This window comes from Arachis duranensis, chromosome 9 (assembly GCF_000817695.3).
Source record: "Arachis duranensis cultivar V14167 chromosome 9, aradu.V14167.gnm2.J7QH, whole genome shotgun sequence".
Taxonomy (NCBI): domain Eukaryota; kingdom Viridiplantae; phylum Streptophyta; class Magnoliopsida; order Fabales; family Fabaceae; genus Arachis; species Arachis duranensis.
Genome location: NC_029780.3, coordinates 5,208,077 through 5,226,648, shown reverse-complemented (window position 1 = coordinate 5,226,648; position 18,572 = coordinate 5,208,077). Strand labels below are relative to the sequence as shown.

The window sequence follows — 18,572 nt, the reverse complement described above, 5'->3', positions numbered from 1 at the left end:
CGTGAACTCTTTTTTGCTCTCAAATAAATTTATTCTAATTATATTACAATTAGCTCATGAATAATGTATGATTATATTAATTTAAGAAAATATCTTCATTATAATTATATCAAATCAATATTTAATGCGTAATTAAATTACTTATCAATCATCGATATGTTTAATCATTCTAATTATATCAATTGATATAGTTCTATTTTTCATTCAAGTGCAATAATTTTATTAGGACGAGATAGTTAATGCAAACATTAATCGTGACCCATTTAATTTGATAACAACAACAACAACAATAACAACAACAACAACAATAATAAGGTCTACATGATACATGCATTATATTTTAAAAAGGTAAAATATATTTTTTAAAATTAAATAACAAATTAAATTTTAATTAATATGTTTTATTTTCTACTCATATTTTTTTATTAATTATTTTACTTTTTATATTTACAGTAAATATTGAATGTAAAAAAGAAAAAAATAATATTGAATGTTATCTATTTTATTTATTTAGAGTCATAATTAAATTTGATATAATTATAGCAAGTATCTAGAATTAATAATAACATGATACTATAATTTTAAGTTGTATAATATAATAAAAAATGTAGCAATTTATGTATATGCTTCTTATATAGCAATAATATTATATTTATTTATATATCTCCTCTTTTAGCTCTTTCCTAAAAATATTGGCATATAATTAATGTCGATAACATATATACTGAGTAAGTATCTTTATTGAATTAATCATAAAAGTTAATAAAATGTAATGGCATAAATTTCACCTAATTGTAGCAAGTATCTCCATTGAAAATATTTGTTAGTGTGTGTCTATATATGTATATAAGAAATAATAGTGAATTATTACAATTATTTATCATCTAGAAAATTCGTACCTCATACATAGATCTTCTTTTATTTATTATTTCTCATACTTAAGGGCTACTAACGATGATTCTATTAACAATATTATCTATGATAGATTATGTAATGAAAAAGTTTGAAAAATAAAGGCAAGAATTATAAGGTTATGGAAAGTCCCATCCAAATTTGACAAGAACAAGACGACCTACATAGAAATGATTCTCATAGATGATAAGGTAAGTTGATTATTTTCCATGATTCTTTCAAGTAATGCTAGGTCTGGTCCATTTTATACATATTTTTTGTTCATATTTTAAGTTTATTTGATAAGTAAACCCTTGCACGAATCAAAGACAGTGCAATTTTATAGATTTATAAGTGCTAATAGCCTTTATATTTAATTTGTTTTATATTGTGATAATAGCCAATATATTTGTTGGTGAATTTGACTATTACTATATTATATTTATGATCACATTCAGTATATATATCTGATTTATTGAAAAAAATAAATTATTAAAACCGGTTAATAACTATTTTAGAGTTAATCTAATTAAAAAAATCAAATAATAAATGTTATTTTTTTATTAATCAAATTATTATAATTTAAATTAATTTAAAAAATAATTTAAAATTATAATTTCAATCTTATCACGTGCGTGCATAGCACTGATAATTAAACTTGTACAAATATAAATACTGACAAATATAACTTTTAAATAATAAAACGACAATTATACCATTTCGTGTGACAAACATATCTAAACCCTAATTTTTTTTTTTTTACTTTTTAATAAAATTCTCAAATTACCTTTTTGTCTTCTACACCAAATCCCATACTTTACTTTCTTTTCCATATTACCACAGTCTCCTCACCCCTTTTCCTTTCCCAAGAAACCTCCTTCTCATTTTCTTGGAAAATCCGAAAAACCTAACAACCATCAACAACCTCCGAAAACCCCTTAGCCTCTAAGAAGCCAAGACCGTCTTCAACTCCATCATCAAAACCTCCGATTCCGCAAATGCTTTCATTGACCCTCGGTTCCACAATTCCCTTCTTTAACCCTACACTTCAATCTCCACCTTCGACAATTCCCTCGCTTTTCTCCAATTCCAACCATGAATTTCTGGAAGCAAATAGCGCATTCAGCTTTGTTCTCCTTTTCCTTCTCCGCTTTAGACAGGCGGCAAGGCTTCCGTGGCTACCGTAGCTATCCCCACGCTCCTAGCGCAAGATATATCCGGTTTTGGGTTTTGTTTTGATTTTGGTTCTATTGATAATAATAAAAATTTAACTAAAATTAATAATGAAAAGTTTTAAATTCTTTTCATTAAATATAAAATAATATTAAAAAATTAAAAATTTTATATCTTTAATAAAATTATTTTAAATTTATAATCTTAATATATACTTTAACAACACGTCAACACTTAAGATAACAAAATTCTAATAATAAAACCAATGCCACGTACACAGTATCATGTGCATATTCAACAATAATTAATTCTGGTTTGGATCTATCATAATTCATAACTCATAAGTACTATGTAGTAACTGAATTGAAGAGTACTTGAAGCATTAATTAATGCAATAGTTTATCTTCATAATGCTACATGCCTGCATCTTATTAACTTGGAGAATTGACTAATGCAATCGTGCGGGCTGGTGAGCCTCCGGTTTCGGACGTTATTCTTACTTCTCCAGTCTTTCAAGTTTTTACCGTGTTTTTCAAGGGTTTTTTAAAGAGAAAGAAAAAGATTTTTTTTGTACGTTTAGATACTTACTCATAATTTTAAAAATATTTATTAGCAAAAAATTTGATTTTGTATGCTAATAATTGCTTATAATTTAAGTTTATTATTAATAATTTTTTAAATTCTTATTTTAATAAATATATAATAAATATATTAATAATTCAATTGTTTATTTTTTTATAAATGTTTTTCAATAAGTAACATGCTAAACCCTTTTCATAATTATATTGATCGAAATGAAATGATGCTAGTAGTGTTTAAAGTTCGAAAGTCGTTTTACATAAACATGAAAGAGTTTAAAAATACATGTTTTGGCCTTGATCGAAAAGTGGCGACGACGGATTAGGTTTAGGTGGGGTTTCTACAGGGATGACAATATGTATTATATTCACGGATATTCAATCCAATCGAATAGGTTTGGAGTTTTTATAGAGATTGCAATATGTATCATATTCACCGGTATCTAACTGAATATCCAACTTAATTCAGTCGGATAGGATTGAGTGCGGAATAGATAAAGTGCGGGTTGAGTTTCAATTCTAACATATATAATATTATATAAAAATATATTTTAATTAAGTGTTGAACTAATAAGAATTTATATTTTAGTGTAAAAATTTTTTAACATTTGAGCCTAAAATTATCATTTAGTAATTTAATACTTTTGTTTATATAAAAGTCAATTGTATTTAGTGATATATAAATATTCAATTATAATAGAAACTCTAATCTCTTCACTTAGATCACCCCTATCGAATAGCCAGCTCTAATCTCTCCTCTCAATCTCTCTGCGTTTCTTTACCAAAAATCCGTGCTCCTTGTTTCAACTACTTTCTTTGTTGGTGCTCTGTGCGCGTGCTCGCATTCAGCGCTGTGATCGTCGTGCTATATAAAATTGAACATTTGATATTTATGTTGTTTGTGGAATGATTGTGTTGAATTTTTAATTTGCATGCTCGTTAGGTTATATAATGATATTACGTTTTTTTGCTAACTTACGGGTAGGGTTGGGTACTTGCAGGTTGAGAATGGATAGAATTAGAGTTGACATGTTCTCAATTTGCAGATAAGGTTAGGGTTGGATCTAAACCCTACTTATCCTATTTATTGCCATTTCTAAATTTATATTGTTTTAAATTAGGGGTTTGATTGAGACTAATTAAAAAAACTTGGATATAAATATTTTTTTGCTGTTATTCTCGAATATGAAGACGTGTGGTGTTGTATTTTGGATGGTGGATTCTATCTTCTTGTAATGGGCAAAATATATTTTTTATTTTTTTAAATTAAATAAAAAAACTTCTCATTATGTATGAGAAGCATTGTTAGAAAATTTTAAAAAAATTGAATCTTTCATCTCGTAGTGTGCAAGTTTATTTTTTTTATTTTTTAACAATAAATAATCATTTTAACACTCAAAAGATTCAGTTCTTGACAAAAAAAACTTCAATATTTGTTTTTGATAAAATAATTCTTAAAAAATATATTTTATTTGACAAAGTAATCCAAACATTTGGTCAATGATTTATTCATCCAGTTAATAATTAAATTTTAATGAAATTATTAATCTACTTCTGTTATCATCATCATTATTCCCATCCTATTCATCTCATTCTTCTGTCACCATTCATATCCACCACCCAATTTCATTCATTATATCATCATCGTCGCTATGAATGGAAAATGGAAGCACTGTGAATAGTGAATGAGAGTTATTCAAAATTTGTGGAGGGTGATTAGGTGAAAGATGATAGAGAAAGTAAATTGGAAATAGGCAATGATGATGAGAGGGGTAAATTAGTAATTTTATAAAAAAAATAAATTAGTACTTTTATAAAAAAATTTAACAGTTGATTAGATGAATAAATTATTGACCAAATATTTGGTCACTTTGTCACATGGAGTATTTTTTTCGAGAATTATTTTGTTAAAAATAAATGTTAAAATCTGATTTATCAAAAGTTGTATCTTTTGAACGACAAAATGGTTATTTATTCATTTTTTAAATAATAAGACTATTTATGTATGTTGTATATTTTATTTAATAATATATTTATTATAAATGTATTAATATGTATGTAAAACTCCCAATTTTGAAATAAATTATTTATAATTTATTATAATTGCTTGAGATTATATTTTTGAGTTTTTGTATATAAATCTGGCAAATTCTTGTTTATAATTTGGAGTTTTAATAATTTAAAAAAACAATGAATATTTTATATGTCTTAATTTTAATATTATTTTTTAATTTTATTTTTTTAAAATAAAAAATATTTAATTTACTTATTTCCAATTTTAATTAAATTAGCATTTGACTGAAAATAATTTATAAATTTTTAATTGAAAGATATTTTAAAGATGGAAATTTTATATTTAATTTGATTTTTTATTATTATTTTATCTTTTTAATTATTTTATAAAATTACACTACTACCCCTACTTTTAATAAAAATACTTAAACTAGCCCATACTAAAATACCTAAACTAGCCTCACACTACCTAAAATCCTAACACATTCACATGCTGCACTCCCCCACCCCTCCTTACATACGACACTCACTCAACAAGCACACACACCGAAACAAAATGAAAGAAAAAAAAGAGAGAAGAAAGGGAAAGGGGGAAGAGGGAGGTCCGAGAGGGAGAAAGTGCTGGGGATGAGTGAGCTGCGACGGGGAGAAGGAAAGAGAGATGGAGCTACCACCGTTCAGCTCACTGCCGTCGTTCGAGCTGTCGCCGACGTTGCACGCCATCACGTCTCACCCGCCATTGCTGTTCGTCGGTTCCAGTTGTCACTGCCGCCGCTGTACCGTCGAGAGGGAAGCCATTTGCGCGTGCTAGAGTGTCGCCGTCATCCTCATCGCGACCTGTCACCATCGCTGGAGCCAGCCACCTTCATTGCCTCCTTTTGCCAGTGGCAAAGCTTGGATCTTCGCCGTTTGGGTCGCGTGGAGGAGCCGCTGGGTGTCACCGTGCCTTGTCTCCGCTGCCTTTACCACCGGAAACAGCTGCTAAATCCTCTATATTGGTAAGCGTTTCCGATTTAAAAAGTCTCTTGACGCTATTCTGTTAACTTATGCTGAGGTGTTGCGGCGTTGACTGTCATAGGATTGTGTATCGGTGCTTGCATGTCGTGCTCGGAGTTCGCGCCTGCTTCGTTTTGTTATTTTAGTAAGTACTGTGTTTCAAAAATCCTCGCATTAGTATTCTGTTATGTTTGATTATAGACTCTGAGATTTGGTAACATAGGTTCAAATTCTGAATGTTGCATGTCGCTTATATGTTGCTTTGGCTACTACGTCGTTCCTTTTATTCCAGTAAGTGTCTCTATCTCGGAATCCTCGACATTAGTTTTTCGTAATGTGTTTTAAGGTTTTCACGACGTAAATGTTTTTAGGATTTGGTAACCCGGGCTGCATGTTACGATTAAGGCTGTTTTTGCTATTGAGAAAGTAAGCGGAGCTGAGGTTTCGGTTGCCATTGAGTTCGAGTTGAGAGAAAAGAGTTTAGTTGACGCGTTTGGGTTATAGTTTCGACTTATCGAGGTAGGGACTTTTTCAGAAAACTAAATTTTATGATTTTGAATTGTTATATATGGATACTAATGTGAGAAATGTACCTTTAGTGATTGTATAAGTCTTATGTATTGTTTGGTTGTCTTGGATGGATATGAATGTTTGTTTGACTAGATTATTGTTTGGTTTTGTTAAATGGATGGTTCTTGAAGTTGTTTTTTTAGAGTTTAATCTGTTGAAAATTTATTTGAGTTTGAATCGGTTTTATTGAATTATGAAAATGATATGCATGCACTTTTAGAATCAGCTTGATTTTGAACTAATTTGGTTTTAAACCCGTTGAAGAAGGTTGCGGAATATTTTGGTTGGGACCCAAAAAGGGTGGCAAAGTCTAAGTTTTAGGGACGATGTTGCCAAATTTTTATGAGATTTAAGATTCTGTTTTAAAATGTGATTTAGAAAAGGATTGGATTTGAGAGGCTCTATTATTTGGTTCGTGATTTATTAAGAAATAGGTGTTTCGAATTTAATCTGTTTAAGTAAAGCTTATGTTTTAATATTGATTTAAATATGAAAGGACCTATGTTTAGAAGTTCGATTAAAGAATTATCTTTGGAGGCATTTTAGTGAATTTTAAAAGAAATTGAACTTTGGTAAATTAAATTCGTTTTGCTTTTGAAGTATTTTTTAAATTTTGATTTAGCAAGACTAAACAATTCTGAGCCTTTGGGAATGTTTCTGATTTAAGAATAAAATGAAAATTGGTTTTTGGACTTAAATAATTTTGGTTTTGAATTCGGAACTTTTGGCTTACATAGGGGTGGCAAACGGGCCTAAACCCGCCGGGACGGCCCGTGTAATCCGCCAAAAAAGGCGGGCTGGGCTGAAAAATTGGGACCGCCAAATAACAAAAGCCCACCTAATCCACACCGCTTAAACTGCAGGCTTTGGCGAGGCGGGACGGGATTTTTCGCCGGACTTAGTATTTTTTTGGCTAGGGGTATTTTTACAATTTTTTTGCCAAAATCCAAACTTTTTCCAACCCAACTTACAAGAGAATGAATATGAAAATTGAGTATTTTGGATTATGTTTATTTTTTTTAGAGACAATATTCATAATTATGTTTTGGATTTTGATTATTTTGCTTCGGGAACAATATTTATAATTATATTTTGGATGAAAACTTGGTTTATAATTATGTTTATTAGATATTTATAATTACAAAGACTTTAATATTTGTACATGCCTTGATTTTGGTTTTTAATCACCATTTTAATTGATTTCAATTTAAGTAATTATGATTTCGAGGATTTCTAAAGAATTTAAGAAAATGAAGTAGGTTATTCTTTTCTAGAGTCTTGAGTCTTTGTCAAGGTTGTTAATTAATAACTCTGATTTAAAATAGTTAAACGGGTGATTTAAAAGTAAAGGATTTGAGTCTTTTTAAAGAGAATTCCCATTTGATATGATATTTAAAAGTCTTTTGGAAGTTTTGGGAAATGTTACATAAAGTGGCTCCATTTTGAAAGAGAATTGATTTTTGAAGAAAAAGTAGATTATAAACTTGGAATAATTTGAGATATGAAGATTTTGAATTTTGAGATAAAGATGAGTTTGATTTTGGTTTTAAAGTAAAGTGACTTGAGAAAAAAGTGATATATGGCATGAATGATGATTTGACTTGGTATGGATTGTTAATGAAGTACGAAAATGATGATGAATGAATGAATTTGTGACTTTTGTACTTCTTTTATCTAAGATACGAGTTTTCTTGGGTAAAGTACCGTGACTTGCCACCACATGTTTCAGGTTGAGGCTCGATACTCTGTTGACACTACGTCATAAAGATGACTAGGCACGAATAAATTCCCGGAAAGGATACCCCCATTGAGCAAATTTTATATATGAGAAAAAGCTATGCATAGACTCTTGGAGATGCACGACGGGGGACAGTGCAGGGTTTAGCAGCTGAACTTGCTGGGTTGGCTTGATAACCGACAGATGAGACTCATCAACCATAGGACAAGCATTCATCATATGCATCTATGTGACATTATTTGGGTGTGCATATTGTAATTGGTTTGCCTATGTGAATAATTATGTTTAATTGCTAATTGCTCTACTTGATATAACTACTTGATTGTGTTTGAACATTCTTACTTGTGTTTGTGACTGAAAATTGGTTGGATTGTGGTGGATTGACTGTTGATTGAATTGTTTGAGCCTATGACTGTGATTGATTACGTGATGGGTTGAAGGTTGTGAATGGTTTATGTTTTTGGTTTAGTAAAGTATGAAAAAGTAAACTAGTTCAGCATAGACTTAATGAACCTATGTTTGAAATAGTTTGGTCATTCATGCTATTTAGGAAAAACTTTTAAAAATATTTTGGATTTTTGAAGAATTAACAGTTTTCTCATTTAAAAAAGATTTCGGATTTTTTATTATAGATCTCTGATTTTGAAAGGATACATAAGGCGGCTATTAATCACTGTACTTTAAAAACAGTTTTATTTTTAGAGTAAATACCCTTTCCGACCCCTGTCCATTTTGAAAATTGACTACCCGCCCCCTATCCTTTATAAATTATCAAATCGGCCCTTATCCATTTACTTCGTGATACCAATTAGCCCTTGAGTTGGTTTCTCCGTTCAAAGTCGACGAAAAACGCTGAGGTGTAACGTGCTATCCGTGACGTGGCTTTGGATCATCAAACGTGGATTGCTCTGTAAGCATGTAGACAAATAAGCCCCTGCAGACTCAGCAAAATGACGTCGTTTTGCTTGGCATCATTTTGCTCGTTTGGGGTAAAATCTCATTCTTCCCCTTGTGCACACCCCAATCACCATACATCACCCTCGTTCCATCCTGAAAATTACGAAGAAACCCTAAGAGACCGAAACGTCTCCCTCCAAGCAAGCTGACAGAGACTTCCAACAGGGAGGGGTTGACGGTGCTGCAGACGGAGGAACTGACGGTGCTACTAAGGTTAGTGTCGCTATCTGAGTCTTGAAGCTTCGTTAGCTTGTGTTGCTCCATTTTTTTTCTGAACTTGGTTACTGTTAATAATGATTTAGATTAGTGATCACCCCATGCATGTTCTAAAATGTTAAAATGAGGCGTGATGGAAGTTGTTAATTAATTTTTAATTATTGCACATTGTTGTTCTAATAGATGTCATATGAAATAGTCCCTGTTTTTCATCATGGGAGTTCGTTTGAAAGGGATGAAGATGGTGCATTGTTCTACCGTGACGGAAGTGTTGAGACATTTCCTCCGTTAGACATAGATTATGTTAATTTCAAGGATTTGGAGGAAATGTTCAAGGGTTTGGGGTATACAAGTTACAAACAGATGTATTGGTATGATGGCAGTTCCCTTGATTTAGAGTCTGGGTTGCATGTTCTGAAAGGGGATAAGGAAATCAATGAAATGTGTGATAAAAAGATGGAGAATATGGAGTCGGATTTGTTGGTTATTTACTTTGAGCATGATGTTAGTCAACCAGTATATGGCCCTGATGTTGTTGAGGTAGATTCACCTTCTTCCAATGACGGATATGAAACAACCGAAGACGAACCCTACAAACCCCCTCCAACTGGATTAGAATCTGATAGTAGTAGTAGTGATGAGGAAGTAAATGTACAGAGGAAGAGTGTGAGGAAGAAGCAGCCTAGTGTGAGGATGAAAGAGGCAATGGATGTTGGACAAAAGGGTGTTAGGAAGAAGAGTTGTGTTAGACAACAGACACATAAGAAGAAGAAGAATGTGCCACCTGGTATTTTTGGTGATAAGGACATGTCTCCTAGGACTAAGAAAAAGAAGGCTAAGAGGTATGTTGGAAGAAAAAGAAAACATGTTCTATCCCAACAAGAAACAGACAATGAGCCAAACAGTGGGCCTAGTGGAGATCAAGGTAATGGGCCAGGTGATGTTGACCCAAATGATGAGGCAAGGAATAAGCCCAATTCAGTTCCAGTGGCTGAGGTATTAGACTCAGACCTGGAAAAGCCATATGAATATGAGTCTGAGGCATTTAACTCCCCAATTTCTGACTCAGATGAGGAGCATAAGGCAAGATATCCTGATTTAATGAGGATGCAGAGTATGGTGAAGTTCAGTTTCAGGTTGGATAACACTTTGAGACCATGGCAATGTTCAAGTAAGCATTTAAGGATTACTTTGTATATGAGGGAAAAGAGCTTATGTATTTGAAGAATGAGCCAAAGAGGATTAGAGCAAGGTGTGCTGAGGAGGGTTGTCCATGGCTGGTGTTTTGCTCTCATAATAGTCAGAGTCTAAATTTTCAAATCAAGACATTCATTGGAGAGCACAACTGTGGTAGGAATTTGAGTAGTAATATGGCTGATAGAGCTTGGGTGATAAGTAAATTGGTAAAAAGGTTGGTCACTCAACCTCTAATGACTCCGAAAGAGGCACTAGAGCACATGAAGCAGGACTATAATGTCCATATAAATTATGATATACAGAGCCTTGAAAGCTGCTAGAAAGCAAGTAATTAGAAAGGAGCGAGAACAATATGGAAAGATGCATGACTACTTAAATGAAATTCACAAAAGCAATCCTGGATCCACTGGTATGGTTGATGTCATTCCTCAACCGGAGGGTCGTCCACTATTCAATAGGTTGTATATTTCACTGGATGCTTGCAAGAAAGGCTTCAAGGCGAGCTGTCGCCCTCTGATCGGATTGGATGGATGCTTCTTAAAAGGGTACTTTGGTGGTCATCTTTTGTCAGCTGTGGGGCAGAATGCCAATAATAGTTTCTTTGTGATAGCATTTGCTATAGTTGAAGCTGAGAACACTGGTTCCTGGAAATGGTTTCTTTCAATCCTGCACGATGATCTTGGTCCTGTGGCTGCCAAGGGGTGGAACTTCATGTCCGACCAGCAGAAGGTTACATTACTTCCTTCTTTGTGTTTCTTTTTGTTATATGATTTTTTATTTCACTGTGCTTACTTGTTAATTCAACTGTTGGCTGAATTGTTATTGCAGGGGTTGGCTAAGGCATTGCATGAGATAAAGCCACAAGCCCGTCATAGGAATTGTGTCTTACATATATGGAAAAACTTCATCAAGCACTTTAAGGACAAGCACACAAAAGGGCTAGTTTGGAAGGCTGCTAAGAGCACAACAATGAGAGAATTCAAAGACTCAATGGAACTTGTGAAGAAGGTGAACAAGGATGCTTGGGGGTATCTACAGAAGTTTGATCCTGGTGCATGGACGAAGGCTTACATTAGCCATGGCTCGAAGTGTGACAATATCACCAATAATATGTGCGAAGTTTGGAACGCCAAGATCGTGGAGTATAGAGAGAAACCGATTTAACTATGTGAGAGGAGCTTCGAAGTTACATTATGCGAAAGATGGCAGGGCACAAGCACAGAATAAGCAAATGCAAGGGTAAATTGGCTCCAGTTCAACAACTAAGGCTGGATGAGTACATCATTCCTAAGAGCAACAAGTGGACGGCAGAGTGGGTTGGGGATGAAGCATGCAGTGGCTGCTATCTCAAGGTTAAGGAAACAAGGGCTGAGGCCAGAGGATTTTGCACACAAATGGCTTACAATGGAATCTGTCCGGCCTACTTATGGGGACTCCATTAAACCAGTAAATTCTGAGGAGTTTTGGGAAGAAACCAACAGGCTGCATCCAGAGGTACCAATCATTAGGAGACCTCTGGGAGACCAACCAAAAAAAGAGTTGTTGATATGGTGGCTGAGTGACAAATGCAGCAGCAAGGTCACAAGGTAAGGAAGTCATTCCAAGTCACGTGCAGTAAATGTGGGCAAAACTTCTACATATTTTTCTTTCCCATTGTAGTAGTTGTTATTTCCTCTATTCAATTGAAAAGTATAGTAGATGAGACTCTTATTTTTTGATTTGCATAGGCCGGGGAAGGAGTTGGAAGCAATGTTCCCCAAAATGTTACTGCCCCATCTATTGATCCAGTGGTAGTTTTTTGTCTGAACTTAATGTTCCCCTTAGCTTAAGCATTTTTTTGTTCTATCATGGATGTGCTTACTTTGCTTCTCATATGTCTTTCACAGGGTAAAGCAAAAAGGCAAAAGAAAAAAGCCCCTAAGACCTCTAACACTCACTCAGTCCAACAAGAGACAAGGGTTGACACTCAATCTTCACACCCTGCCCAACCATCACTAGAGGTAATGTTATTTTACATATTCATGCTCTTTAACTATAAAATTAATTGGTCCAACAACATTTACAATAAACTGAGTTGTTTTCATGTGGTTTAGGGTGTGGACTCCAATACTGAGCCCTCAAACCTTGCTACCCCAACTGCACTCCCCCAAGGGCCAAATTTCAGGCCCAAGCAAGCTATAACTAGACCTCCAGCACCTACAGTGCACCACTCTCAACAACAGGCCACAACCCCAACAGTTCAGCCACCTCTACAGCAAGCAACAACCCCAAACTCACAACCATCAACTCAGCAACAACTTCCACCTGAAGGAGCAACTGACTCAGGGACTGCCACAACTCTCTTCATGTTTATCCCCACACCAGGCCTAAATGCACCCCACAAATTCAAGCCAACATATGGGTTTAGGCCACCAAGGATTCAGAAATGACATAATCCTAGTTATAGTTATGAAGTAATACACTAAACAATATGGAACATGTTCTCTGTTTTGTGAAGTAATACACTAAACAATATGAAACATGTTCTCTGTTTTGTGAAGTCAGACCTTTGCTGATGATTTTGGCTCACGTTGTAAATGCCTTTGTGCTTAGCAGTATGAATATAAACATTATGCTTTTACCTTATACAACATTGTGCAGAGTTATCTTGGGTTCAGTCTTTACATTATAACAAAGAAAAATTCACATTCATTTCATTTAGAATCTACAATTACAGAGCAAATTAACACAAATCTCAACAGATATCCATGCATCACTTGAAGCAACACAATATACTCTAAAACACTACAAACACAACTGCTGTTAACACAATTAACATTGCCAGCATAACAAACACACTATGGCTATTACTACATTTTTTTGATTTTGCTTCACATTCATCTTCAATCTTGAATTCCAATTGCTCCAACCTTTTCTCCATCAACATCAGTCTTCCTTGAATGTCATTGTCATCTTCATTGCCAGAATGTTTAGCAATCACCTCGTCCAGCCAAACAAAAAAGTTGCAGTGATGTTGCTCCATCTGCAATTGCCATTATAGTGAATACAACTTGTTAAACAAGTGGGAAGTTGATTACATAAACTAAAGATGGGTGCACACTTACGCCATAATTGGAACAACCCAGGAAAATTCTGTCTGGGTTCTTCGCTGTCCCAGACTGTTGCATGACTGCATAGGTGCCACACTTGCATTTAGGGTGCTGGAACTTGGCCTTCTTGCCCTCACTTGCATTGCTACTCGAACCCACCAAATTCTTCCTCCAGACACGGCGTGTGTTACAAGTTGAAGATTGCTCAGGATCGCTCATGCTTCAGTCACTAGTGTTAGGGTTCAGGAATGGGGAGACTGAGATTTCGCCCTAAACGAGCAAAGAGACTTCTTTTTAAAACGACGTCGCTTTGCTGAGTCTGCAGGGGCTTATTTGTCCACATGCTTACAGAGCAATCCACGTTTGATGATCCAAAGCCACGTCACGGATAGCACGTTACACCTCAGCGTTTTCCGTCGATCACCTCAGCGTTTTTCGTCGACTTTGAACGGAGAAACCAACTCAAGGGCTAATTGGTATCACGGAGTAAATGGATAAGGGCCGATTTGATAATTTATAAAGGATAGGGGGCGGGTAGTCAATTTTCAAAATGGACAGGGGCCGAAAAGGGTATTTACTCTTATTTTTATGCATCTTATTATAGCAATTCTCTAACCCTATAGTGAGAATCAGCGAGGACAATGTTTTCACTCCCCTACAAGTCTTTTCTTTTTCAGGAGATGGACGATGAAGTTTGGAAGAGCTTATTACTTTTTTGTTTACATGATATTTTTGTATTGTTTTAGTAATTATGTTTTCCTCACCTTTAACTTTGCCAGTTCTATAAGAGGGATAGGATTTTGATATGAAATATTTGTAAAGTAATAATATATATATATATATATATATATGTATGTATGTATGTATGTATGTATGTATGTATGTATGTATGTATGTATGTATTTTTTGTAAGTATTATAATTTGTATTGTAAGCATGGTTTTATGTTTTCAAAAAAATGGTATTTGAAAAATATGGTTTAAAGTTTTAAACAGGCTCATATTTTAGTACTAAGTATTTTAAGAATCGACGTAATACCTGAGCTATCAGAGTGGCGCAGCCGAAAGCGTAACATTTTAATAGTTAGGATGTTACAACGTATAAAAATATTTTATTAACATAAATATATATAAAAAATAATAAACGGTCATCATAATTTATTATTTTTTGCTATCAGTTAGTTATCAATATTTTAAAAATACGAAATAAAATATATTATTATTAGATTACTAGACTAAAAAAATTAGATTAAAGAAATTAAGTTAATAATTAAATAATAACTAAATATAATAAATTTTAATAATTTCCAATATTTTTTATATAAAATACTTTAATATTAATACATATAATAATTTTTATATTCGATAATAATTTACTATAATTAACAATATGAATATTAATATATACTTTTCAAATTGTTACACATGGTATAAATAACAATTGACAATGAAAAAAAAATTAGCAAACGCTAATTATATACATAGTTTAATTTTAATGCACTAACAATATAAAACATTTTATATAATCATAAAATTATATCTATTTTTTAATTATCATTCATATAATATTACTATTTTATACTGATATTATATCAAAATTAAATTTATATAATATTAACATAACAATACAATATAATCCTCTTATATACAAAACTAATACTAAAATATAAACTTACTTAAAATATAAATAAATATTAAAATTTGTATAAGTACTCTCATCGGTTCATGAGATGCACTCTCGTCGGCCTCTACAGGACATAGGTGCAGAGTTCTAACATCGCTACAAGTCGAAAGACAATGTCAATTACTTGTGGAGTGCGAAAAACAAAACTTACTATAACTATGTTCAGCTTTTTACTATCCAATTCATATACTTATCACTAACAATAAATTAATATAATAAATAATTTTTATTTGATCATCTTTTTTAATAAAACAAAACCTTTGATCTTCGAATAATTTTAAAGTGTGTTTAGTTTATATTGTTTTTTTTTTATTTTTGGTATCTTTTATTTTTATAAAAAAATAAAAACAAAAAATACAAATATAAATTAAATACTCTTAATTTTTTAATTTAAATTATTAAAATTTTATGTCACCTATAAAAACAATTAGACAGAAAATGGCCAATAATAGTGGCAACTATAGCAATTTCTGTCTTAGTCAGATTCTTTGTCTTGTCCAAAGATTTTAAAGGAAATGGATCGGTGAATGTTACTAGTCTATCCTATTATAACCATTTGTCTTTTTTTTTGGGCTATTTTTTGTTGAGAATATCTCTTCTTTCAATGATCATAATTCATGAGATGATAGCAGACTTCACTCTGCTGATCTTTCTTTTTTACGATAAATTATCATTTATTTCTTAAATATATATCATAAAAATTAATTTAGCATAAAAAGCAAATAATCGTTAAAATATTTATCTTTTAAAGAAATAAATTAATTCAATATTTATTAACTTAATTTATGTTAAATATTTAATAAAATTATTTAATAAGTTGTTTATTAACAATGCATTTAATATTATTAAATTATCAGAATTCAAAATATATTTATTAAATTAAAAAAATATTTAATATATACATGTGTGTTGGCAAATTTTTTATACATTACCTTTTTGGAGATATTACTTTAACTTATCTAAATTGCTAAATCCCACTGTACAATGTAGTAGTGCCAAAATCCACCTATGGAGGCTATCACCAAGACATTATGTTTTATACCAAAACAAAAGCAACATGCCAAGTTCAAACAACTCAGCCATCATCACATTGACAGTATATATGGCTAAACCAAATACAGCAGATTAGTCTTTCAATAATATAGCAATATATATGATGATAAAATATATATTTGCAAAGAAACCCATTTGGCTGAGAGTACTCCATGTAATTTCTCAAAAAGAATATCTCATATTTTTATGTCAATACTGAATTTTTTTTAAATAAAATAAATACCTTATTTATTGGTTTATATTTTTACATTCCATTTGTTATCACATTTGCATATATAGTATACTAATTAGAAAAACTAAATTTATATTCATCTCATGGTTATTACGATAAGATAATTAACAACTGAATCAATAATAATAAGGTTAATTATAATTAAGATTAAGGTTAATTGTTCTCCAAATTCCAATGTAGCATTAAAAGAAAGTCGATATATAATGGAATGAAATAGTTAATCTGTACATTCTTTGTTTTAAAACAAAAATTTTGTATTCATGTGAATATATATAATTTAGATAAGGGGAGTACTAGGTAAACAATAATTATCTTGAACAATATAAACAACTATTAATCAATTATAAGCAGGGACGGATATAAGGGGGGCGAGTAGCGGCCTCGGTCCCCCAACTTTTTTTAATAGTAATAAGTTATTATGCATATAATAAAAGATGAATTTTTTGCTAATTGTCTTTTAATTATATTGAAAAGAAAATTACTGACAAATTTGACACAAATTCCATTATCGGTGAATTTTATGATATGAAGAATCGACCACTTCGTTAGTAAAAAGTATACACATATTTTTTTTACTTTAAAATATATTTCTGTCGATATATTTTTGTAATACATCTTATATTATATAATTTTTTTACATAATTTTTAATATTATATGTGTTATTGGCCCTCCATAATATCATTTCTGGATCCGTCCCTGAATATAAGTACACTACACCCTAATTTAATGCTACTTATTAAATTTACTCATTTAACCTTATTAATTCATATTATTCATACATTGTTTAAAATTGTTATTAGTTATCTATATTTTTCGTTTAGAGAATCATTAGATGCCGCTTATAATTCTTTTATACTAACAACGTATAGAAATTAGACTCTAAAAATAATAATAACAACACAAAAGTGAAGGATTGACAAGTTAAACAAACTAAGCCTATAAACTTTTTCTATATATATATATATATATGAGTTTCATACTAATAATTAGTCTATTAAAATAGAGCATGATTCAAAATATGGGTTTTTTTTAAAACAAATGTTGTTTTATTTTTAATTTTATTAAAAATTAATATATTTTGATAAAACTTGTTTAAATATATTAGTTTTCATTTTTAATAGTACTAGAAAATAAAAATATATTTATTTTAAGAGAGAGAGGGGGTAAAAATTTGGCTGAAAAATTTATATATGGTTTTAAATTGTGAATTTCATCGAAATAGACCATACCAATTATTTTTAGAAATGCTCAAGCTTTTGAATGTTAGGAAAAGTAATTTTTTTTAATTTTTCAATTTAATTTTTCTTCAGCAACATATGATTACTATTTGACTTATTGTACATTATTTCAACCACCCATCTTAGTAAATTATTACACCTACTAAAGAATTATTTAAAAATAAAATTAATTTCCGTAAAATTTCATATCCATCCAGCAACAAATAGAAGCAGCCGCAACTAATCTTTCTAATCCTTATTATTATATTATTGACTAGTCAGATTATTTGTCTCCAAATATTCCATGCCTTTTAATCGGATTTTGCTGGCTTCTATGTCTTTTTTCCTTTCGTTAATGTTATGTCTTTTCAAGCATAATAAATGTGATTGAATGATTTTATAAAATATTTTATATTATAATATATTAAAATTAATTCTCATAAAATATTGACTAAATTTAGGTCATAAAAAGACAAAAAACAAAAAAACAAAAGAGGACAGTCACAAAAAAAAGGACGTGTTCGAATAGAAGACTATCAAGAGGGTTATTATATTTCACTATTAAATACATTAATAGATAGTCACTAGCAATAATGGAGAAAGAGAGTACAAGTTTGAAGTTTTAGATCATAAAAGAGAAGTAACAAAAGAGAATTTCGATTCTATTATTAACTTGTACAACTATTAATAATAAGTACTATAACTTTCTCATCAATATCCACATTTACTAATGTGTCTATTGATTGGCTCTATTATTTTTTCTTTTTAAATATTTATATAAGGAAAAGTCTAGGGAGCACAATACTCATAAAGAAACAATCTTAATAAATGAAAAAGGGGTGGATCTTTCACCCAGTATCGAAGAATTTGAACTAAGATTTCCAGATGGATAGGATAGGGTATTCGTACATCGGAAAAAAATTTTAAATATGTAAATTTATCCTCTTCGATACTGGGTGAAAGATCCAC

General features: G+C 31.4%; 1 protein-coding gene across 2 annotated transcripts; it reads left to right on the top strand.

The window, feature by feature from the left end:
• Positions 1-5,208: 5,208 nt before the first annotated feature.
• On the top strand, positions 5,209-14,201 carry LOC127741675 (uncharacterized). Of its 2 annotated transcripts, none has more exons than XR_008002824.1 (3): positions 5,209-5,653; positions 5,734-5,942; positions 6,023-7,286. XR_008002824.1 is itself a non-coding variant. In XM_052254737.1 (3 exons), coding segments are annotated over exons 1-3 (435 nt in total). In that variant the 5' UTR covers positions 5,209-5,282; the 3' UTR covers positions 14,097-14,201. The 2 variants fall into 2 exon arrangements, 1 of the variants encoding a protein (XP_052110697.1); XM_052254737.1 differs by lacking the exon at positions 6,023-7,286 and adding an exon at positions 14,096-14,201 and having other exon boundaries at positions 5,734-5,796.
• The last annotated feature ends 4,371 nt before the right edge of the window (positions 14,202-18,572 follow it).